This window comes from Pelodiscus sinensis, chromosome 15 (assembly GCF_052426305.1).
Source record: "Pelodiscus sinensis isolate ZL-2025 chromosome 15, ASM5242630v1, whole genome shotgun sequence".
NCBI classification, from domain to species: domain Eukaryota; kingdom Metazoa; phylum Chordata; order Testudines; family Trionychidae; genus Pelodiscus; species Pelodiscus sinensis.
In genome coordinates, this window is record NC_143066.1 from 19902318 (window position 1) to 19926895 (window position 24578).

A 24578-nucleotide genomic window follows, 5' to 3' on the forward strand; every position below is an offset into this window, starting at 1 on the left:
GAGCAAGGGGAAAGCAACGCCTTCCCTGGGTCTTACTGCTCAACCGCTCCTCTTCCGAGCCCTATTTAGACTCTGCATGCACTTAAAGGGGCCATGCTGTTTTGTTTGTTTATTTATTTATAACTTTTGGGGTTTTTTTTTGGGGGGGTGCTCAACAACTTTGGTTCCCCCCCTCCTTCAACAGAATGTTTTCCCTGGTGGGGTTTTTTTTTGGGGGGGGGGCACGGGGGTGTCGGTATTTTTTGTTAAACCAGCTGGCAACTTACGTTTTTACTGGCCTGTAGAAAGTTGGGTCTGCTGAGTATCTGTGCCCTGCTTGGGTGAATAACGGGATTCTGCGTGAGCAAACCAAAGCCCCCGTCATGGGTGGAGTCCAAGATCGATTCTTATACTCCGCTGGCCTAACCCCCCGCAGTTTCTATTAGTTCCATGTTCCATGCAGCCCTGCTGGAGCGCGGTGGGGCCTGTGCCGGAGGTGGCAGCTGCGAGCTCTGCGGCGGCCCTAGCGCTGCCCCACAACGTTCCTCGCTCTGCTGGGGTTGCACGTTTCGCTTTACGAGAAGCGAGGATGCTGCTCGCGGGGTCACGTGGTCTTACGTGCGCCAGTGTCTTCCCCGCCCTTAGCTGCAGCCGGGTTCGCAGGCTTGTGCATCAGGCACGCGCGCGGCTGCCGCTGAGTTCCTCTCAGCCGGGTTTCTCCATCGGACTACATCTCCCAGAAACCCTTGCGATACCAGCACAGCGCAGCCTTCCCTCCCAGCGGGCTGCTCTCGTCCTGCAGCCCAGGGGCGGGCGCTTCCCAAGGATGCCGTTGCTGGTTAATGGGGAGCGGATCGACCTGGCCCGGCCTGCGGGGGACGTGATCCACAGCTACCCGCACCTGGAGGTAGGGGCGGGCCCCGCCAGCAAGTCTGCCGAGGAGGGGTCGGTTCGTGCCGGCTCGGGGAGGGGCGGAGCAGTGTGCGGACTGGGCGCCCCCTTCACCAATGACCTGCAGGCTAGGAGGGGCGGGGCGCTTCCCAGTGGTCTTGGCAGCCCAGAAGCCCTGGGTCAGGGTGCTCTGACGTGGGGGTCCTCCTGCATTATCAAGAAACAAACAAAAAGGCCCAGGTTTACCTTCTCCTCTTCCAGCACTAGGGAATGCTATCGTTATTGTAGCCACTAGAAATGGAAAAGTCCTGTCGAATCATTAAGCCCAGTTAACAAAATTAGTAAGTGTCTGGCTAGATTATTTCAGGTACTGAGCCCCTGCAGCTCCCAAAGCTGGTTATGTATAGCTAGTCTTAGACATTGCTAGAATAAAACAGACTCAAGTTTGTGATTTGAATATTAAAGTAAATCAGTGTTGAATGATGTGTGTGTGTGTATGTTCTGCTTCAGGAAACAGAGTACCCACTAACAGTAACACTTTGGTTTACAGAAAGGAAGGTTACATAATACTTTGTGGAAGACAGATGAACAAATACCATTTAGTCCTCTACAGCGTTTAAACCAGCACGAGCAATTTCTTACCAGTTAAGCGGGGAGGGGAAGGTACTTTTTGTGCTCCTACTTCAGACAGCTACTAATATGGAGACCCAGAGCCATTTGATTAATCCAGGGCTTCTGGTACAATAGACTCTTGCTTATTCTCCAAATAGGAGGCTTATGTATAGTAATTCTCTAGTATTAATATAATAGAGATTTATAGTGAATGAACTAATCAAAAACAACGTACAGATAATCATGTAGATTATTTTGTTCATATATTCTGATATTTTTGCTCTGGACTGTGATTACCTTACCCATCCTGAACAGGACCTTCCCCCACAAAGAGTACTTTTGACTTTAGCAGGACTATTCATGTATCATGCTATTTGGTGTATGTGTGTAAGGTTCAGTCAAGCCTTCAAAAATTATCCTTTGTGAATTTATCTTAAAAGCATCCAAGATGATATCTATAGGGAAGCTAGTAAATATTAAATTTAACTGGTGTAATCATAGTACTAGACCGAACACAGAGAGATAGGAGCCAGAAACTGCTAACTTCAGCCCTTGATAATTATGTGGCCTTGCTCAAGTCCTTTTGTCTCCATTTTTAAAGTGGAGGTGTCAGTGTCTTTGTGTTTGGGGTGATCTGACAATTAACTGATTAATGTTTGGAAAAGAGCTTCAAAGATGTAAAACATTCTTCTTCTTTCTTGTCACATCCCTCTTTGGCGTCAATTACTTTTATAGCCTTCTTCCAAAACTCACGATTGTATACTTGACTGTTGTGGAAACTAGTCACACTTGTTCTGCTGATATCCATCCCATGTTCCAAATCTTTGGCCTCTCTTTTGCTTACTGAAGGTGTAGAATACCATGAAATATAAGTATTTATGGTCTACCTCAGCACTCAGTCTTCCCTGAACTGCCACCTGGCTCACTTTGTTTTTCATAGTCCTGGCTGGGACAGTGCCAGTGTTCCCTCTAATTTTTTCCATCTCTGTATTGAATACATTTTGTTTTGTGCACCAAGGTGTATGCAGAGGTGCACCACCAGTAGAAAAACATAATGATGGCTGTGGGTGCTCTGCTAATCAGCTAGGCAGCATTTGAAATGCTCCTGTGTGGCTGCCCAAGCTCTCACCTTATAGGGAACACTGGTCAGTGCCCATTGTACTTGTGGTACCTGCTCTTTTTAGCCATTTTAGTCTGTGTGCCATTTATTTACAGGAGAAAGCAAGAGTTCTAAGAGGCCAACCTGCTCAAATAGTGGGACCCAAAGGACTTTTATACATCCAGCAAAGAGAGTTTGCAGTGACCACCCCTAAAGATGGTACGTGGGGATGCAATACTGTTAGCTATTGAAGCAACAGGCATGATGGCAAAGCTCTTACTGTATTTTTCTTCTTTAAAACAGCTTCTGTTTCCATTCTTGGGTCTGATGATGCAACGACCTGCCACTTGGTGGTGCTCAGACACACAGGTAACATAAAGGAAACCTAGGCTATTAGATGTATGGTTCTCGAATAATGGCTCTGTAATAATGTTATACTGTGACAAGCTGGAGGGGCCCCTACGTAGCAGGCAGGGGCTGCTCTAGCTCAGCTGCTTCCGACCCCATGCTGGGCCCCACTGCTGCTTCTGACCCCATGCATCTGGCCATGTGCTCTAGCCCAGCAAGTCCCCTGTCCCCACTGCTGCTTTCGACTCCTCCACACACACGTCCCCAGAAGCGTGGGGCTGCTCCTGGATAATGGTTAATTGTTACCTGGTAATCATCACGTTTTTAGAATAGACAAGGCCTTAGAGCAGACAACCCAGTCCCTTGTTCTTATGGAGACAGCACAGGAGAACTAGTGGCTTCAGCAGGATATTGGGAATCAGGAGAGTGATATCAGACAAGTCACTCAGTTCCTTTTGGTGTCAGTTTCTCTTCCTGTGAAATCTGGGTGTGGTGTATCTGTTTGTATAACATGCTTTACAGAATGACACAGTTTTTGTTGTTGCCTGGTGCTATGATCAGCAGGGCCGGCTCTAGCCATTCTTGTGCCCCGGGCAGCGGGCGTGTGTGATGCATGCGCGGCTGCACCCCCAGACACACGGCACATGCGCAGCCCCACCCCCCGGCACGCTGCGCATCTTACAGCTGCAATCGGGCGTGCAGCACCTGATTGCAGCTCTAAGGGGCACTGCATGGTCCCCGGGTGCACGGCGCCTGATGGCAGCTCTAAGCGTCTTACAGGTGCCCTCCATAGGTTGGCGCCCCCCTTAATGCAGCCCTGGTGATCAGCTAAATGATTTTTTTTCTTCCTCGCCTTTCAGGGAGTGGGGCTACCTGCTTGACACACTGTGATGGATCAGACACCCAAGCTGAGGTGTCGCTGATTATGAATGCAGTAAAATCTCTCTCTGATGACACAGAATGTGGAAGGTCAGCTCATCTCATCTATATCATGTCTTGTGTATGGTATTTCACAAGGGTCACTGTTGTATGTAAGGTGGGAAATTCTGAATTCTAGTTTGGTGTCTGCTGAGCCAGGCTAGTAAAATAGATCTCAATAAGGTGCTGTTTTTGCAATGATTTTTCATTTTGCCTATTGGCATTGTTACAGGACGAGTAGCTTTCATTGTTTGTTTTACTAGGCACCGTCAAAGTTTGCATTTGTTATTTTTTGTAGTTCTCTAGGCAGTGATTTAATTTAAAGTGTGGTTTTTCATATAGTTGCTCTGTGAAAGTGCCACTGTGAGTTTCTATGTTTGTGTGTCAGTGACTTCTGTCAATGTGCTTCGTAAATGGATTTTTGCTTTAAAAAAACCTGTTGATCCTGTAAACTCATCCTGGAATCTGAATTAGTCTGGGAGTTTCTGGCTTGCACATAAAACAATTAAAGATTCTGAATCAAATTTATTATCAATTCTAGCTATTCTGGGAGTCAGAAAAGAATTCAGCTCAATTCCTTTTGCTTGTGTTTCCCCTTTTTGACTTGGCGAGGCAAAACTGGCAGATACAATACTGAATACACCGTGTTTGAAGACTTCCAAGCAAGTTGTAGCTTTTGAAAATCTTACTTGAAATACCTAAAGAGGCCTGATTTTCAGCTGGGGGATACTCAGAACTTTGAGAATTGGATCCCTTAATGGTATCTGAAATTGGATACTTGAAAATCACATGTCAGTTTTAAAAAGCTTGGCCACAGAGAACAGACATACAGAGTGAAAGAGGAGTTATAATTTTAACATACATATCTCACACTCCTATATTAAGGTGTGAGTGAGTTCCAAGAGAATCATTGCAGCACATTTAATTCATCTTTGTTGAGAAGTTTTGTAATTTTAAGATCCGGTCCTGCAAGGATCATAGAGCTGAAAGAGACTTCAGGGGGTCATCAAGTCCAGCCGCTTGCCCAAGGCAGGACCAATAGGAGTTGAGTACCTAAAAATCCTATCAAGTTCAATGGTAGCTGCACATGTTCAGTGCCTCTCTGATTCAAGTCCTTAGTCTGTGCTGCTCATTTGATAGTCACTTGGCTATAGTGTCCAGAACAAAGGAGTTACTCACATTAGGTCATGAGATAATACACAATCAGTTGGCACATGTGACTGTAATAAATGATCACTGTACAGTGGGGACTGGGGATTGTATTGAAAAGCTATTCACTTTAGGATGCCTTTTTAATTGCTGTTTCCTGTTATTCCATCTCTATTTGTTAGGCTGGAAGTTCATCTAGTTGGAGGTTTCAAAGATGATAGGCAGTTATCACAAAAACTTACTAATCAGCTTCTTAGTAAGTTCACATTTTTTCCGTTCTCATGTCCAAAAACTAGAATTCTGGCTGGATTTGGTCTGAGTATGTGTAATCTCAATCCTCAGTTATACAGTAGAAAAACTTTTGCATTTGAATTTTTTTCCATTTGGAAATTTGAAGTGCATACATGGGGGTGATGCTGTGAGATTTTTGCCACATGTAAAGAGAGACTTTTTAATAGTAATTTGTTCCTGATCTATCTGTTAAAGAGGGGGTACTGAGGAATACTGCCACTAACATTCTGTATGATCTTGGGCAAATCTCTTCTCTCTTCTTATTTACCCACATATAAAATAGGTCTTACTAATGAAATGTACCATGCTAAATTTGTAACAACTAGCCCAGAGATCCCAATACCACACCTACCTTAATAACCGAATGCTTGTAAAAGGAGTAAAATATTGATAGCACAAGGCTCTTGTTAACATCTTTCTGCCCTTGTCAACGACCAGTTGTGTAAATTACTGTTATATAGTCTGAGTGGTAGCCCTGTTAGTCTGTATTTGCAAAAACAATGAAGAGTCCTGTGGCACCTTAGAGACTAAGGATACATCTATTTCAGAATACCGGAGGTATCCCAAAATAGTCACCCTGCGTTTACACAAGCCACCTATTATTTTGAAATATTTTTCAAAATAACGGGTGTGGTATTTCAGCACCCCTAAGCTGAAATAATGTCAAATTTCAAAATAACGTGCTGTGTAGATGCGCCAAATTTCAAAATAACCTATTCTGAAATAGAATTGAAATAAGATATGCAATTTGTGTAGCGCAAATTGAGTATCTTATTTCGAGTTTGGGTGCAGTGTAGACGCATCCTGACATTTATTAGGGAATACGCTTTCCTGGGTAAAACCCATTTCATCATATGAAGTGGGTTTTACCCAGGAATGCATAAGTCTGCTAATCTCTAAGGTGCCACAAGACTCCTCATATCATGGTGAGTAAGTTTCTCTTTCATTACCTTGTTCTTTATTTTATGAGACATCTGGAAATTGCACACTGGTCCATTATCTGTATCAAGAATAGCAGAGTGGGACTTCCTGCATTGGGAAAGCAGGATAAGGGATCCTCTGAAGGTAGGGAGGTAGAGCGGGCTCTCCAGGGTGGTGGGTTCAAATCCCGCCCCTCCCCCACCCACCCTGGGAGTGGCCGGACAGCCAACACAGGCTGTCCCAGGAATGGAGCTGGCTCCCGTATTAGGAAGACAGGATAAAAGGACCTCTGTAGGGAGGGGGTGGGATGGGTTCTGGAGTGGAGCCTGATGGTAATGAGTCTCACATCTAATCTGCAGTGCTTAGCATTGATATACCCCATAATTTAAGTGCAGCGCGTGCTTTGACATGAATCAGTTTTATACCTTTCTGCTTCTGTGGTTGCTGTAGGAGCATTTGATCTCCTGCAAGATGATGTCCATTTAGTGACTTTCTGTGTGACAGGTAAGAGTTTTCATGTTTTCCCCTCTTGTAAAAATGTGTTTAGTCTTTGAAAAATGTGAGGCTCTTCATTTTACGAGAAACATCTGGTGTGTAATGTACGTCAGTCTGTGAGCCCAAGGCACAAGAGGGCTTAGTTCCTACAGTGTTTTTGCTGTCCCATCCTGATCTCTCATGTTAGTTGGATTGGAGTGGACAATAAAACAGCAGTGGCTTGCCAGGGTTAGCCACTGGTGGGCTCTCACTGCTATATATACCTATGCTTCTACAGATATGGGCAATTGTAGCTCCTGTTGGCTGTGGATCGCCATTCCCAGCCAATGGGAGATGCAGGAAGTAGTGCTGACTGGGACACCACTTTCTGCAGGTCCCATTGGCTGGAAATGGAATCTGTGACCAACGGGAGCTGCAGTCACCTGTACCTGTGGAAGTGCAGGTAAATATAGTGGTGCTGTACCACCAGGGGCTAACCTTGGGGAACAGGACGAGGCCTGCAGGCTGGTATTTGCCCACCCCTGCTGTAGTCGGAATTCTGGAAGTAGTGATTTACCACAGCGGGTAGGGCAATGGCTAGGTTAGAACTTCTCTTCCCGGGTGCTATCACAACTTGCAGTTGCTAATAGGGCCTGTGGAAATGGCTGACATGCTTCACCCATGTGGTCCATAGAGCACTCAGACTGAAGAAGTTTGTGTTTCTGTGGGGTCCCTGATAAGTGATTGCGAAGGAAATCTATTAAACCTCTCTAGGATCAGTTGACAACACTAGACCTGCCTCCTGCATTTAATATGTTTGTTTAGTCAGTATTGCAGCAGCCAGATGAGTGAAGTGAATGACTCTAGAGAACACATTCCCCTAAATTACTGTTCTTTTATTTTCCTTTTCCCTCCATCATAGCCAATTCAAGTCTGAAAATGAGGATACATAAAAAATATCCGTGAGAACAAGAGTTGTATTGTCACCCTGGCTGTAGCTTAAACCTTTGAAACATGGCATCATTACAGCAGTGTGGGTTTTTTGTTTATAAATCTATTCTATGTGAAACTGAGGTGCGAATAGCCTTGATCTGAGCCAGTTCTGGTGTGGACAGATGACTTAGACTTTTCCCATCTGCCCTTGCCAATGCATTTTAGTCCTGAGCAGCTGTTTCAGTCCCAGATCTGGCAGGATGGGAATGAGTTCTGTGTTGTGGTGATTTTTCACAATCTGGTTCTGTGCTGTGGAAAATGTCCACCAAGGAAGAGAGTTAATCCAGATCTGGCATAAGCAGTTGCCATTCTTCTGAGATGGAACTGCCCGGGCGGGGTCTGAATTTGTCCTGTATACCAGGATAATTGGCAGAAAAGCATAAATGAATACTCATTTCTTGTGGGTTAAACAAGGTTATAAGCAGTGTTCCCTCTAAGCTGCAGGGCAGTTCAGCTTCACAGGTGATTAATCAGCCCGCTCCTTGAGTCTGAGCCGCTGACTGGGCAGGGCTGATGAATCCCGTGTGCATTTGCGCTGCCATGTAGCATAGAAGGGACACTGGTTATAAGCTAAGTCTTCAGTTCCCTGGCGGCGGCTTTGTTGCACGTCCCACTGTTTGGTTTTGTTTGTTTGGGGGCTGTTTGGTAAGACCTATGTACGTCCATGACTTAAACTAATGCTGCTTGGAAATAGCCCAGCCATTGTTAGCATGTTTATTTGACCCATTTGTTCTTTTTGAAACAGAATTAAATGACAGAGAGGAAAAGGATAATCATTTCCCAATCATTTATGGAATAGGTGAGTACAGCGCATCTTTGCGTACTGTCTTACGCTGGTTGCTGTTCAGACTTGTAAAGGTAACACATTTGCCAGCCAAGATTAATGTAGGACAGGGGTGGGGAACCTAAGGCCTGGGGGTTTGTATGCATCGCTGGGTTGCCTGGGTCTTGTCCCCGAGGCTTAGGGCCTCCCCCAGCATTGGGGAGCTTATGCTGGTGCTCCTGTCCCCTCCACCCCCCCCCCATTCCTGCTGCAACCCCTGCTCCCAACTGATTTTTCTGTGGATCAGCAGCGCCTGTCCCAAAAAAGGTTCCCCACCCCGATGTAGGAGATACACAATATCATGGTGCACAGACGAGTGTAGCTCTGACGCTAACTTTGGTAGGACAGCGTCATGTCACTAAGAGACTGGCTTTACTAGATGCTGAAGATGTACTCTTGCTAGGGAAATACATTTGGAAAAGGTCATCTTAGGAGCGTGTGTGTGTGTGTGTGTGTGTGTGTGTGTGTGTGTTTGGTTTTTTTTTTCTCTTTTACTGAGATCATAGAGCCTGAAGGGTTATTTTATGCCTTTCAGCTGAACTGTTGACCTACAGTGAATTAGACTGCTCATTCCTCTGTCTTGTCTGTTTGGAGTCCAACCTTCTTTTTTGATGTGTTTTGTGGACTTTGTACTCTTCTCTTGATTTTTCCTCTGCTTTCAGTTTCAGTAATCTTTATACCACTGTAGGAGCAACGTTTTGGGACTAATTCTGTCCTCAAATTGACCATATTTCTTTAAACTTTCCTCTAGACTGTTAGAAACCCAACCAAATAGCACTGTGAAAATAGACGTGAACCAGAAAGTGAAACTTACCAGATGTTTCTCTGTCATAGTCTGAGAGCAGTGTCTGACAGACTCTGAAATTCATTTTTATTGAGCCAAAGAGTGCTGCTGTTTCAGAATGCTCTGTTCGGGTGGGGAAGCAGGGGAAGGGGGGAGGAAATAATTACTTCCCAATGTTTCCTGGTGCTCTAAGTCGAGGTAGCACAGCCACGTTAAAAGAGCCTGCCTCAGACTAATTTTGAGGCTTCTCTGTAGTATGCACACGCTATTTCAATGTTGTTATTTCAGGAGTTATTTTGAAATAAGTTATTTTGAAATAATTTCCTAATGTAGACATGCCCTAACTGGTTAACTGTCCTTTTATTTAAACATTTTTTTCCCCCAGCTGTGAATGTTAAAACAGCAGAGATTTTCCATGCAACTTTTCCAGATAGGGGACCAGATGAGGATTTGCGTTCAGCCTGTATATTAACAGGAGCAACAGTGAGTGAAAACAAATATATATATTTTGGTGGTGAGGAAACAATTCTTGAGAGAAATACTCCTAATATTTTGACAGTGTAAGAAACAAATAATTACCCTTTAAGGAGAAATTACTGTAATTATGATCTAATACTGCCAGTTTATGGTTGTGTGATGAGTAATGAAGTATTATGGGCAGAGACAGAGGAAAAGACAAGGATATCAATGCTAGGATAGGGAAAGCAACAGCTGCATTTAAGACTGTCCCGTATGGAGTTCACAAATAATATCTGCAAAGATGAAACTGCGAATCTTCAACACACATGTGAAGAGTGTACTCTTGTATGGATGCGAGACCTGGCATACTAAAAAGTCTTCAAGTCACAACCTACAGACGTTCATAAACAGATGCCTGAGGTACATCCTTCACATCAAATGGCAAGTCTGTCACAAATGAGGAGCTTTGGAAAAGAGCAGGACAAGAACCACTTGATGCTCAAATCAAGAGAAGAAAGTGGGGATGGCTAGGCCCCAGACTCAGAAAACCATCATCCAGCATAGTCAGTCAAGCTCTCACATGGAATCTTCAAGGAAAACACAAAAGAGGAAGACCTCAGACAATGTGGAGAAGATCTACTGAGATTGAAGGACAACAACTGGGGTACTCGTAGAATCAGCTAGAAGTTTTGTCTCAAGACAGAGTGAAGTGGAGGAGACTTGTAGATGACCTATGCTCCACTTGGAGAACAGGGGTATAAGAAGAGGAGTAATGTATGAACATTGGATTTACCAGCTGTACTACATCAGCTGCTGCTATCTGAAGGAAAATGGTGACAAGTATTCTATTTGGAAACAAAGCCACAGCTCATTATTTGTATTACAGTAGCTCTGGGAGGCCTCAGCTGAGATCAGAGTACCGTTGTGCTGGATGCTCAACAGTCAGTCCCTGGCAGATGAAGAGTGAGAGAAGGGTACTGGTGTTAATCCAGTTTTACAGACCTGGAATTGAGACTAAATGACCTGCTCAAGTCACATAGGAAGCCTGTGGCAGAGTTGGGAATTGACCCCAGCGCTCTTTGGTCCAGATGATCTCTTCAGAAGCAGGTGTACTACATTAAAGACATTGCTTTCACCCGAAGGATGAGGACTCCAGTAAGAAAAACACACAGGAGGAAGTATTTGCAGGATCTTGACCCATGTCTATTAGCCCATAAGAGGGGAACATGCTGTACTGTTCCCAGTATTATGGCCTGGAAGCAATAGAAATACACAAAAGGGTCAAATAGCCTTTTGTGCCAGAATTTGGGGTTCAAGACCTCAAGTGGCAAACCTTGGATGGGTAAGTGCAAAGCAGCTATTTTGTCTGATCATTGGGTTGATCCAGGCCAGAGTTGGGCGGAAGAGTTGAGTGTGTAGCAGCAAGGGTGGAGATCCTGCATAGCAGGGTGGATGAGGGAGCTGAAACCAGGCAAGCAATGGAGGGGAGGTAGATGGCAAAACAGGACAGGAGCAGGGAGACACTGAAGAATAGTCTGTAGGCCTAGGACAGATGCTGCATCTCAGAGGGTGGGGGAAGTAGCTGTGGAGCCAGCTCTAAGCTCATTCCCCTTCCCCATGTGGCTGGCTCAATGTGATGGAGGGTTCAGGTCACTTGTGCTCAGTTTCAGTAGGGAAACCCTATGAAAGTCTGTTCTCCATTGCAGATGACTAATATTTATGATGCAAAGACAGAGCAACTCCACATTGGACCTTTCTTCTGGATGCCTTTTCCACATGTGGATTTCTGGTTGGAGCAGGATGATAAACAGATATTACAGGTAACTGACATTACAGAACTGTGTTGGGGAACTGCATGCAGCCTTGTTAGCTTTGTTAGTCCCAAAGGCTGTTCTATGCAGTACTGAAAAGGGGGTGAATTAAAACTAGACACCCAGTAGCCCTGCAGTGTTCTTATCCATCGTGTTAGAAATAGCTCGTGACGCTGTTGTCTTTTTCAGAATCTTTCCACGTCACCTCTGGCTGAACCACCGCACTTTGTTTCCCACATTCGATCCACACTGATGTTTTTAAAAGAACATCCATTTCCAGATCTCTCCCTGTTTCCAAACAGGAAACCTCGACTTTACAAAAAGAGTGAAGATGGTTTGTGGGAGAGAATCTGTTTGGAAACAATTTAATGTTCAGGCAGGCTCTTACCACACACTCTTTGGGAAAGCGTAGCCTCTCCAAAAGTATGGCCATTTGGCTGCAAAGAACATTGTTCCAAGTCCATGTTGGTCAAATCTCCTGCTGTCCCTGAGATCAGATTAGCCTTGTTAAATGCTTTTCAAAGGAATATTTTGGCAGAGGTGCATTTGTTTGCACTTATACAAGAGAGTGAATGTTTACTAAAGTCAGTATTTTCTTGTTTTCAGTTCATCCTTACAAATTGTTTCTGCACTCTCTTTTACTTTTGATGCTAATTAGATGTCTATTAAGGCCTTTGGCAAAAATCTACCTGGAGAGCGATTTATTATTCACTTGACCTTTCAAGAGTGCTTTTTAGAGTTGGGACTAAATGTCCTCTTAAGTGCAAGCTCTAATTTAAAGTATAACATGTCTACAATCTTATTGCTAATTGAGTTTTTCAAGAATGATTTCTTTTTAAACACCCAAACATTGTTTTTAAATAAATAATAAACTCCTAAGTGTGGTGATTATAAATGAGATTTTTCTCTAGTTGATTGGGAACATTTCTGTGCTGAAAGGTATAATCATTAACCCTGCAGGAATAATTGCCAAGCTGAACCTAAAAAGCATAATTGTTAAATAGGCCAACGCTTTTTACCACTGCTGTTTGGAAATATTGTATGATTCACTACAGCTTTCCAGTTCTAAAGATGTCTACAATAAAAAGAATCTTCATTTACTAATAAACTGGAGAAGTCGCTAAACTTTAATGTTTGTTTCACTTGTAAGATGCCCAGCAACAAGCTCAGCTATTCACCATTTGGGTTTGTCGAGGGGGACGGCAGGTCAACTTTTTTCTCTGGGTTGAGTGACCTCACAAACCACCAAGTCTGTTTATAGTATGTCCCAATGGCCTCAGACAATATATGTGTCCCTGTATTCAGGGTATTACAGACCAGTGACCAGTCATCATATGTGCCCCCATATCAGAGAGAATATGGCCCAGTGGCCTTAGTCCAGGTAGAAGCCCTCTAGTCAGGGTACTGCAGCCCTGCTACCTAGCTCCATACAGAAGTCCCTCTACTCAGAACATTGCAACTCTGTGGCCTTAGTCATTGCAGCAGTGGTGAAGCTGCCCCCACACGGGGGTATGTAAGGAGTGGATAGGGGGATCCAGGCCCGCCTTGTTGGCAGTGGCATGGTCCATTGCTTGTTCAGCAGGGAATCCTGCCACAACATGCTGAGTGCTCAGGGAGCAATTCCCTGCCCTACTTCCTACCAGTACCTGGTAGATGGCTTCTCTGTGTGCTCTTATTTTATGGCTTCTCTGTTAGCCTGGCTTCTGCTCCTTGTTCCAGATGCACTTCCTCCCCTGGAGCACCCTCAGCACCTCCTTCCTCTTCAGCAGTCGGCCTTAACTGAGCTGCTGCAGAGGCTTTTATAATCAGTCTCCAGTGGGAGTATGCCCAGCAGGACTGTGGGAGTTGGGCTCTCTCTGCCAGTATAACTCTGTCACCTTCAGTGTGTGGTTGATGCACCCTATCACTGGGTTGTTACTTACTGAAGCTTGGACAATGAAGATAAAATAGGCAAAGATGCTCACTGTTACATTGTTTAGGTTGTAGAAAATACAGGAAATGATGTAACTTCACATACTTTGGGTGGAGTTTGAAACCACTTATGGAAATATTTCTGCTACTCAGATTGTTATTTAAAATAAAAATAGCCCATCTCTTTAAAACTTACCTGTGTCTGATATGGATACTTCTTATATTAAGAAACCACCAAAATACTTGGCAGAGTGGGGCAAGGAGGAGGTTGTTGTCTCCTTTGTTTTGTGGTTACATACGTACTTTCACCTTGAAATCTTGACAATTTACTTATCAAACAATGCTACATTTTCAGAGTAAGTAAATGTATTTTGATTAGCTATAATGAATTCCTTTTACAACTTGAACGGTTAGATACTTACTATATTGCAAATCTTTTGCTTTAAAAGCCCTATAAGTTTTCAGTGTTGTAGATAATCTTGTTTAACAGAACTAAACCCCATAGGTAAAGGGTCACAAAATACAGCAAGTTATAGATTTTGGGTTAATTATATAGTTTCCTTCATCAGTTGAACGCTGTTAAATTTTCTTTGTATATCCAAGTGTTTCATGGCATAGTCATCTCAGTCAGGGCAAGCTCAACTTCACTAAATCATTGAGAGACTGGATGAGGCCTATAGTTCCATGTCCAGAAAGAATGGTGGATTCACTGCTTGTGGTATGGCATAGCACTTGTCATTTAGTGCCCTGTGGTTGAGCCCTTGAGTGATTTCTTCTTTTGTCACTTGGTCCTCTGGCTTGGTCTGTTTCAAAGTCTCTTCCCTTTGGCTTGGTTCACACTACACTGTAAGTTTAGGTTGAACTTAGGTGCATTAGGTCGATTTTTCTAAATGAGTCCCTACCTATAAGCCTGTTTCATCAACTTTACGGACGGTTAAGTCTATTTCAGTCCTCCTGCTTTTCACAACGAATAACAGTAAATTTGACCTTACATTTTCAAAAGTTTTAGAGGGGTAGCTGTGTTGATCTGTAATTGGGGAAAAAAAACGTAGTGCCTGCAGCACCTTAAAGGGTAACAAAAAATATAGATGGTATCACATGCTTTTGTAGGCACAACCCACTTCTTCAGATGAATGGAGTTTAAGGGGTCCAGGTTCCAAATAGCTAGCAGAGGAAGAGGAGATGGGGAGGGAAAGGAGGAAAAAAAGTGGGAAAAGAATAGTCCATTTTAGTGACTATGCTAAATGAAGCTGATTGAGTGGTTTAAAGTACTCTTAAGTATCTGGTGTTTGGCTTATGTCATTCTACATCCCAATGACAAAGTCAACAACAGTGTCTTTACTTGAGTTGGAGCAGGGGAGGGAGGCATTACAGTCCAGCACACAATATAGAGGTCACCTTGTTAAGAGAAACATGCATGCTGCCTGGTCATTCACAGTGTCTGACTGTCCCCCTTGATGTGATCTCTTTCTTGCCCAGATGTCTAGTTTCTCATTATTAGTAGTTAGATCTGCTTCAACCCTGGCATAAAATCCTCCTCCCACAGATATTATGGAGGACACAGCAGGCTGCACAATGGGAATGTTGTTTTTGCTGAGGTCTAACCTACTTAAAATGTGAAATATTCCCTTGAAATGGCCAAAAGCACATTCTACCACCATTCTACACCTGCTCAGCTTGCAGGTGACCTGTTCCTTACTGCAGTCCATGCTGCCTGTGTATGGCCATGAGCCATGCAAGTGAGGTAGGCTGTGTCTACAAACTTCACTATTGGCATTTCAATGCCTGTAATGGTAATTTTCTGGTCTGGGAAGAAAGTTCCAGCTTGCATCTTTCTGAAGTGATCAGAGTTCCTAAGAATGTATGACTCATGCACCTTTCTGGACCATCCAGCTTGATGTTGGTGAAATGGTCCTTGAGATCCAGCTGCTCCTGCAATACCACTGAGAAGTACCCTGTATTATTTAAGCAAAATGCAGGACAATGTAGCACTTTAAAGACTAACAAGATGGTTTATTAGATGATGAGCTTTCGTGGGCCAGACCCACTTCCTCAGATCAAATAGTGGAAGAAAGTAGTCACAACCATATATACCAAAGGATACAATTAAAAAATGAACAAATATGAAAAGGACAAATCACATTGCAGAACAGAAGGGGGATGCGGGGGAGGAAGGAAGGTAAGTGTCTGTGAATTGATGATATTAAAGGTAGGGAGAGTGGGATGTTTGTGAGTTAATGGTATTACAGGTGATAATTGGGGAAACTGTCTTGGTAATGGGTGAGATAGTTCAAATTTGGCCCCACAGTATGCTAACATCTTTATGGCTGACCTAGAACAACGTTTCCTCAACTCCTGTCCCTTTTCACCCCTCCTCTACCTACGGTACATCGATGACATCTTTATGATCTGGACGCATGGCCAAGAAACACTGGAGATATTCCACAGAGATTTCAACAACCTACACCCCACCATCAACCTCAGCCTGGACCATTCTACACGAGAGATCCACTTCCTGGACACCACCGTACAAATCAACAATGGAAAATTAGACACCACTCTCTACAGAAAACCCACCGACTCATACAGTTACCTACATGCATCCAGCTCCCATCCAGAACACACCACACGATCCATCGTCTATAGCCAAGCCCTTCGATACAACCGCATCTGCTCTAATCCCACTGACAGAGACCAGAAGCTTCAGGATCTCTACCAAGCATTTATAAATCTCAACTACCCACCCAGAGAAATAAAAAAGCAAATTGAAAGAGCCAGACAAATACCTAGAAACCATCTACTTCAAGACAGACCCAAGAAAACCAACAATAGAACACCACTTGTCATCACCTACAACCCCCAACTTAAACCTGTCCAACACATTATCAATAAACTACAGCCTATATTGGAACAGGATACCATACTCAAAGAGGCTCTGGGAGACAGACCCATAGTCTCCTATAGACAACCACCTAACCTCAAGATGATTCTTACCAACCACCACAGGACATACCACACTAATACCAACCCTGGTACCTTCCCTTGCAACAAACCCCGTTGCCAGCTTTGTCCACATATTCATTCTGCTGATACCATCATTGGACCTAACCAAGTGAGTTATAAGATCAAGAACACATATTCCTGTGCATCCAGAAATATAATCTATGCTATCATGTGCCGAAAGTGTCCGTCTGCTATGTACATTGGACAAACATCTCAGACACTTCGCCAAAGGATTAATGCCCACAAAACAGATATCAGACAAGATCACAAAGAGAAAACAGTTTCTTGCCACTTTAACCAGAAAGGACACTCTCTAAATGACTTAGCCACCTGCATTCTGCTACAAAGACCTTTTACATCTGCACTTGAAAGGGAATCCTCTGAACTGTCATTCATGTTAAAATTCGACACTTGCCAACAAGGACTTAACAAGACTTTGAACTTTCTCACCCATTACCAAGACAGTTTCCCCAATTATCACCTGTAATACCATTAACTCACAAACATCCCACTCTCCCTACCTTTAATATCATCAATTCACAGACACTTACCTTCCTTCCTCCCCCTCCCCCCTCCCCGCATCCCCCTTCTGTTCTGCAATGTGATTTGTCCTTTTCATATTTGTTCATTTTTTAATTGTATCCTTTGGTATATATGGTTGTGACTACTTTCTTCCACTATTTGATCTGAGGAAGTGGGTCTGGCCCACGAAAGCTCATCATCTAATAAACCATCTTGTTAGTCTTTAAAGTGCTACATTGTCCTGCATTTTGCTTCAACTACCCCAGACTAACACGGCTACATTTCTATCACTGTATTATTTATGTATTCTTTGGAAAGGTGGCTGGGTGCCCAGATGGGGATGTGTGTTCTGTCTATTGCCCCATCAGAGTTAGGGAACATTACTAGGGCAAAGCTCTCCACCAAGGTATCCACGTTTCCCAAAGTACTATCCTTTGGATCAGAAGGGTACGGATTACCTCTGCTACTTGGATCACAGCAGACCCTACCGTACTCTTACCCATTCTGAATTGATTCTCATCTCACTGTTAACTGGTGGTGTAAGCTTCCACAAGGCTGTTGCCACTCACTTCAACTGTCAGAGTGAGTCTCATTGTCTTTTTGCTGCACTTCGAGGGGGGGGGGGGGGAGAAGAAACCAATTGACAAAATGCCATGGAAGTGGCTTTACGCATGTGTAAAGTTTTGCAGCCACTACTGCTCATCCCAGAGCTGCATAACGATGTGATCCCAGCAGGCTGTGCTTGTCTCATGGCACCTGAACTATCAAAAGGAGCAGCTGCCACAAGTGTCTGCTGTTTGCTCCACTTAAGGTTTTCACGTCTGTGTACATAGCCTCCTCACATTCTTCCTCTCTCTGGCAGGCCCTGGCTAAGCTCTGGACATGTTACAGCATAAGGTGCGAGGTATTGGCAATGATTACTGTAGCAGTTTGCAGCTGAACAGGGTCCATGTTAGCTCTGCTATGGCACCCGCATGACAACCAGGAGGAAAAAAAGGCACAAAAATGGTCTGTCATTGCTTTCAAGCGAGAGGGAGAAAGAAATCGAGTGCTTTATGGAATGCTGACACCATGAACCACCTGCTGCACCATTTTTGTCCCATCAGGCACTGGGAGCCTAATCCAGAATGCAAAGGGACAGCAGTAACTGTGGCATAGCTACCTACAGAGCACTATTGTCAAAGTCAACAGTAGCCACCCTACGGGGTGCAACAAACTCCTGCATACAGTGGGGACAGGCACCTTCCATTTTACAAGATTAGACACTAAAAAAATTGACCTTAATAAATTCAACCTACTCTTGTAGTGTAGACACGGCCTTAATATCCCACACAACACTAGCCATCAGCCTGCCCTTTGCTCCTCTTTTGTTCCACTCAACTCAAAAGCAACTCCTGTCCTTGCATGGGCTGGAACTTTTAAACAGGCAGGGCCCTCCCCAGCTCTGTTCTTCCATAGTGCTGCTGATTCTCAGGCTACTTTCCTAGAGTCTTGTACTTGTCTGAGCCTTGAGAGACGAGGAAGTAAGAATAACAGTTGAAACGCAGTGTGTGTAATATATGAATAAAGATTGTAATAGAGGCTTACATTCTCAAGTGGTACCTAGGACAACCACCCTCATAGTTCAAACATCTGTTTTCATAAACTACAGCACAGATTTTAGTCCAATTCAAATGTAATAGAATTTCACATGTAATAATTTGAAGAATCTTTTATTGAAACATTCAGGTAATAGCTAAAGTGTGTAGCTCTAGTCCAACAAAACTACTAGTTTAGCAATTTAATATAAAAATATTAAATTAATTTGATAATTTTGCCCCCCACAAATATCCCTGTTAACACACTTCATTACCAAATAAACTAATAAGGAAGACTAGTATGCTTAATTATTTTTGTACTTAAAAATTGCACTCTTATCTGAGAAGTACCTAAACAAAAGCTTAGACTTTAACTACAGCTCCCCAGCCCCGAAGAATAAAAAGCGAAAAGTTGACTGTACATAAAAATAAATGAAAAATCCATTAACAAAATATCACAATGCTATCCAATCTTGTTACCACTAGAGCCATCATGATGATCTACACAAGGTAGTAATTTATGTACATCCTAATTATCAGGGCTCGAGAAACTGCGGCGAGAGCTACTCGCCAGCCCTGCAGAGCGCATGGGCCAGACCGGCACCGCGCACATGCGTAGCGTCAGTGAATGGGGCGCACGAAGCGACCGGCTGAAATCTCCTCGCTACAGGCGAGTAGAAACAGCAGTTTGTCGAGCCCTCAATATAAAGAGAATATTGGTGACAGTGTTAGCTAGCCAGTATTGTGGGGCTGGATCCAGTTTTTTAGTGCATTTGTTTTGCTTATACACAGTAAAGTCAGTTTTTGCAGGTAATGTAGTGGAGAAAATGCTTCTGAACATTAAACTTTAATATCACAAGCTAATAGATTATAATGGAACTATGTGCTGTAGTGTATGTAACATATAATTTCGTCAAGCATGTACAATATTACTAAAAGAAACCATCAACAAAATTTTCAAGATTTACTAACAAGTATCTAAAAATACATAACCAAAAAGATTCCAGTCATATTCATAGGAGCTGGTTATAGCGGGAGTGTAGCCGTAAACAAGGATGGATCGTTATCAAAGCTTCTTGCCAGTTATAGAGGCAAGAAATGACAGTCATGCAGAGGCACTATTGCTTTCTAAAAGGGTGAATGCTTGCAAGCCCTGTAAGATTAAGAAGCTTAACTGAGTGGACTAATTCATATAACAGCAAGAAAAAATGATTGGCAAAGTAGTATTTACATTTTCATATTATACACACAGATACCTCTCTGTCACTCATTGCATCACAACTGCTTGATGACCCTTTTAGTTAAAAGCAATGGATTTCTAATGAACATAAGAGATTAAAAAAAGCAATGAGATGAAGTGCAGCACAGACAGCATGACTACCTGGATTGTTGTGCTTTTTTTGTAAAAATTAAGCTGATTTAAAATATAAAGATGAGTAATGGCAGGTTTATTGAATATTTTTAAATTAGGATCACTTTACAAATATCACCAGCTGCATGCTTAACCTTGACTCAAATGTCTGATGAACTCAGTAAGCACTATAATGCCACCTGGATTCACACAATAACTCACCACTTTGCCAAAAAAATTCCTTTGGGCAACTGTTTATAAGCCATTAAAATAAATCAGGCATCTTTGGAGATATTAATGTATATAGGATTAAAACAGTTCTAATAAGTGTACAATAAAACAAGTTCACATCCCCTAGGGGAAAAAGCTTTGTTTTTGTGCAAAATCCCTGTTAATTGTGAATTACAGTAGTAGTTACTGTACAAACTTGTGGCACTGTTCACATTTTGAATACATCATAAACTTCCCTGCCATACAGGGAATGTGATTATTATACAAAGTCTTAATTAGCAAAATCTGGATTTTATCTTAGATTTTCTTGTTCCTCTACTTTAGTGCAGTCATTTTCCAATTTCTGGGATTTGTCACTTTGCAGATCTTCAGTTGCTTCATTTGTTTCTTGTGCTAGGTCATTCTGCTGCTCTGCTTTCTCTGTCTCCACAGTCCCTTGCTCTTGTACAGTAGACACAGAATGGGACCGTTGCTCCATCTTTTCCAAGTCATCAATATGACTAACTGAACTGGTCTCACTAAATCCATCAGAGCTTCTTAAAGACCTTTTGAAAAGCTTTTGACCTGTGGAAATATTTGATGAATAAGCATTAAGAGGCAGTAAATGCACAGATTAATCTACACAAACAATAAGCCACATTTTTTAAATCTGACCTCTGATTTTAAAAGCTCCAGATGCAGTTTTGCATCACCATTTAAAGTTAATTTAGACTCACAAACACAGATGTGTAACTGCTATAATCTGCATTAGTAGTTGTTTTTCCTTATGTAAACAATAGCTACATTAAGGTTTGGTTAGCTAAAATTGTCAGTTCTTGCAGTAAAAATAACAAACCGAGGGTCACATACTAGATAAGACTCTTTTGGGTAGGTAAATTATTTCAAAAGGGTCACTGTGTCCCAAATGGATTAATGATCAACTGGAGAAGCTGACAGTCCAAACTAAATTCAAACCTAAAGGTGACCACAATGAAAGGACAAGATTGTCAATATAGCTTTGTCAGTCTACACCTGGTTAACCAACTCGTTTACACGGAGAAAAGAAAAAAAAATTGCCTCTCCTGAACCGATTTAACATCATCATCTTGTTGTGTGATTGATTTCATACTAAGATTTCACAGCTTCCAGGCGATATGATGTTTGTGTAGTAAAACAAACCCCCCCCCCCACCACAAACCGCAATGGCCAAAATAAATGAACCACATTGTCCTTGGTATTTTGCAGCTGTTGGTTTGTTTTTCTGGCTAATCTGTCAAGGTGAGTAGCCCTCAATGCATCTCCTAGTCAAGGGGAACTATAGAACGTACAATTCTACACTATTTTCCAGAGGAAAAAGCCCTGTGATCAGAGGTGAGAAGGATAACGATCTCCTCCACAATCCCCTTCAGAACACAATGGGGATGGGAAAAGTTGAATCTGAATGGTGCTCCAGGGAATGTTTAGCTTCATTCTGGATCTTTTGGATTGCTGCACTGATCATTTAAAATCAGCAGGAGAATCGGAACAATTACAAACAAGATTAGTGCTCTAGTTTGACATGGCCAGGAAAGTAATGTATATGGAAATGATAAAGCAAAACTCAGACTCTGATTAGGCAATAAAACTCATTGTTATACTGCTTTTTAACAAAGCAGTATGTTCTTGAGTGTCAAACTGCACATTTATTACCATTAATCGTGGGCAAACTTACCAGGAAGTCTTTGTTTAATAGGAGTAGGAGTGGGGGGTGGAGTGGTCTCAGTCCCCTGCGCTTTTGATACATATGTGTGTTCTGTGGACTCCAGAGAGCCTGCCAATGGGGGGGGAGGGGAGGAAGGGAGGGAAGGGAAGGGAGAGAAACACACAAGAGACAAAGCCGAATTATATTGATGCTGCTAAATAATAATAAAACCAGTTACATGTTAAGTTCATAGTTTATATTTGTCTGTTGCTCTCTCTATATCTCACTTTCCTGCATGTCCTGAAGCAAGTATTAAAGCCCAGATCAAAAGATATTTGGATGCCTGACTCCCTTTGAGAATCTGGGACTAAGCCCCATTCCTGAAGCTGTACTTACCAATATAATGAAGGGGGAAACAGTCAAATACAGCAAATGCTTTAATTTCAGTTACGGATATTCATGAGCAGTTATTTGGCTAACTGTGTAGTCAACAATTTGTATCAACTATAGAGCTGCAGCGGGGGTAGCTTCTGGAGCCAGCATGAGCTGAGACTGAGGAGACCTGGCTCTGGATCAGTGCAGTGCTGCAGTGCCTCATGCCCGGTGGCTCTTACTACATTTAAAATGCAGAGGCACAGTAGCCCTGAACTGGCACGATCCAGGACTGCTCGGTCCCGGTTTGCGCCGGGTCCAGCAGCCCCTCCCCCTCCCCCTGGGGGAATGGCAGCGCAGTGACGCACTGTCTGGAGGCTTTCCCTGCTGAAAGAGGGTGTGAAGCCTGGTAAGCATCCCTCCTCATGACCAGATCCCCACACCCTGTAGTGTAGACATAGCTTCAGTCAATGGGGAAGGAAGAAGCCTCCTCTTTTGGAAGAGCCTTTCTTCCTCATGAAAGGAGAAAGACAGACCTTCTGAAGGAGCACATCTGCTCTTCTGCTTTTTTTTTTTGGTGGAAGAGCAGACACGTTCCCTGGACATGGAGGAGTTTTTCCACCAGAGGTATCTCGGAAAAACGGTGTAGTGTAGACATAGCCTCAGTCAATGGGGAAGGAAGAAGCCTGCTGCCTAGACTATCATCAGCTGGTTCTCTGCACAGCATGAGGAATGGGATGTGCCCCTCTGGGAGGGTATGGAGCAGCAGTGGAGGTAAGTGGGGATGAAGAGGCAAAGCACGGAGAGGACAGCAAGAAGGGGAGCATATAAAGGACTGAGAGGTGGGTAGCAGAGGTGACATGAAACCAGACGCTGTCTGGTGCCTGTCTACATTCACAAGCCACCTCGGCTTGCAGCAGCTGCGCTGTCCAGAAATGGGATTGGAAGAGGGCCCTGCTGGCTGAGATCTGACATGCTGTGGCGGCTGTGCTGATGGATCAGCAGGGGGAGCAGCCTGGCCCTACGTGCTGCAGCTTTGTCCCTCCACCAGCTTTGAACACCAGCCCCGTCATTGGCCACTGGCAGGAGAGCTTAAACACAGGACTGTCCCTTTCCGAGTGATTGCTGCAGAAGTATTTATTCCTACCTGCTGTTAAGTTAAATGTTCTTCCTTTTGGTGAGGCATGAAATGGAGAAAACCAGTTCAGCACAGAGCCAACTACAGGAATCTGCCTTAGCAGCCCCTGTAAAACATGCCATCAACAGATCATTCTAGTGATTGAGCCACGTAAGTGTTACTAAGTTATGCAATGGAGATAGCAGTGTTTTGGTAGTCTCACCTCTTCAAGAAGTCTTTCTTCATTCGCTTTCTGCAGCTGAACCTGCGCTTCCTGAATCCCCTTTCTAACGACTTCAGTCATATTTTCCAGCAGCTAATTAAAAATGGAACAGCATGCATGACTCCCTTACTCTGGATTTTTAGTCTTTCACATTAAACATTAAAATTTAAATGGGGACATTTGTGCATTTTTCTACATTAGGTCAACAGCTGACTAATGCATTTATTTCATATTATAAATAGGTAACTGCAGACTGAGAATAGGGTTTTGACATGGATCTTAAAAACAGAATGTCACATTTAATTGCAACAATATAAATTTCTCGTGCTTACATGTAAGCTACTCCCCTCCAGCCAGAGTTTTCTGAATGTCCTCTGGATACTCACACTCATGAACGTGTCAATAATGCAGCTGCGCTGGTAGAAATTTTTGACTGCAGTGCCCGTTGGAGCGCTTTCGCACCCTCCCCTAACTCCACATTTTGATTTACCAGACATCCAAGTACAGGTACATGTGGCTCTCTTGTCTCCACACAATGTGCTGCCACTGCCCCAAGGCACTTAGTAAAAACTCCCAGGGCAGTAGAACAGCTAAAGGGAAGGACTCTGATTTGATAATAATTCTCTTCTACTAGGAAGCAAAGATACTTGTGGTACAATGATCTGATTGAAATATGCTTCAAACTGAGAACAGCAAACTAACCATGCACAGAGAGGGAAGGTACTACAGATGTCAGTTCAAAGGTATAGAATCAGAACTGATAAAGGAGCTGAATTTTCTCAGGTTTAATACAGGTCAAAGGCACAGTAATATGGGGATCTGAAGAAGCTTTCCTTTTCAGAGTCCTTATTGCTCCCATTCAGATTTGACCTAAGGCAGGAGTGGGCAATAATTTTTGATGGGGGACCACTCCAAGAATTTGTGAAGTGGTCTAGGACTGCACTCTTCCATGGCATTAATGGAGGAGGGGTTGGGTCTGGGATGGAGGCTGGGTGCAGAAGGGAGTTTAGGGTAAGGGAGGGAGTTTGGGTGAAGGAGGCAGTTGTGACCTAGCATGAC

At 43.3% G+C, this 24578-nt stretch overlaps 2 protein-coding genes across 2 annotated transcripts in view; one reads left to right on the forward strand and one right to left on the reverse strand.

Annotated features, from left to right (window-relative positions):
* The first annotated feature begins 298 nt into the window (after positions 1 to 298).
* NTAN1 (N-terminal asparagine amidase) lies at positions 299 to 13658 on the forward strand. The gene is made up of 10 exons (XM_006136283.5): positions 299 to 886; positions 2698 to 2800; positions 2885 to 2950; positions 3790 to 3898; positions 5179 to 5252; positions 6659 to 6712; positions 8421 to 8474; positions 9668 to 9765; positions 11448 to 11561; positions 11742 to 13658. Exons 1-10 carry the CDS (start codon positions 437 to 439, stop codon positions 11919 to 11921), a joined length of 1302 nt encoding a protein of 433 aa, XP_006136345.5. The 5' UTR covers positions 299 to 436; the 3' UTR covers positions 11922 to 13658.
* Positions 13659 to 18683: 5025 nt separating this feature from the next.
* The window catches only part of PDXDC1 (pyridoxal dependent decarboxylase domain containing 1), a 57160-nt gene continuing 51265 nt past the window's right edge, over positions 18684 to 24578 (reverse strand). The window contains exons 20-23 of the mRNA XM_006136284.5: positions 23520 to 23612; positions 23327 to 23423; positions 21838 to 21936; positions 18684 to 20711 (exon numbers count right to left, since the gene is read on the reverse strand). Coding sequence (XP_006136346.2) covers positions 20440 to 20711; positions 21838 to 21936; positions 23327 to 23423; positions 23520 to 23612 — 561 coding nt within the window. The 3' untranslated portion in view covers positions 18684 to 20439. The remainder of the gene's footprint in view (positions 20712 to 21837; positions 21937 to 23326; positions 23424 to 23519; positions 23613 to 24578) is intronic.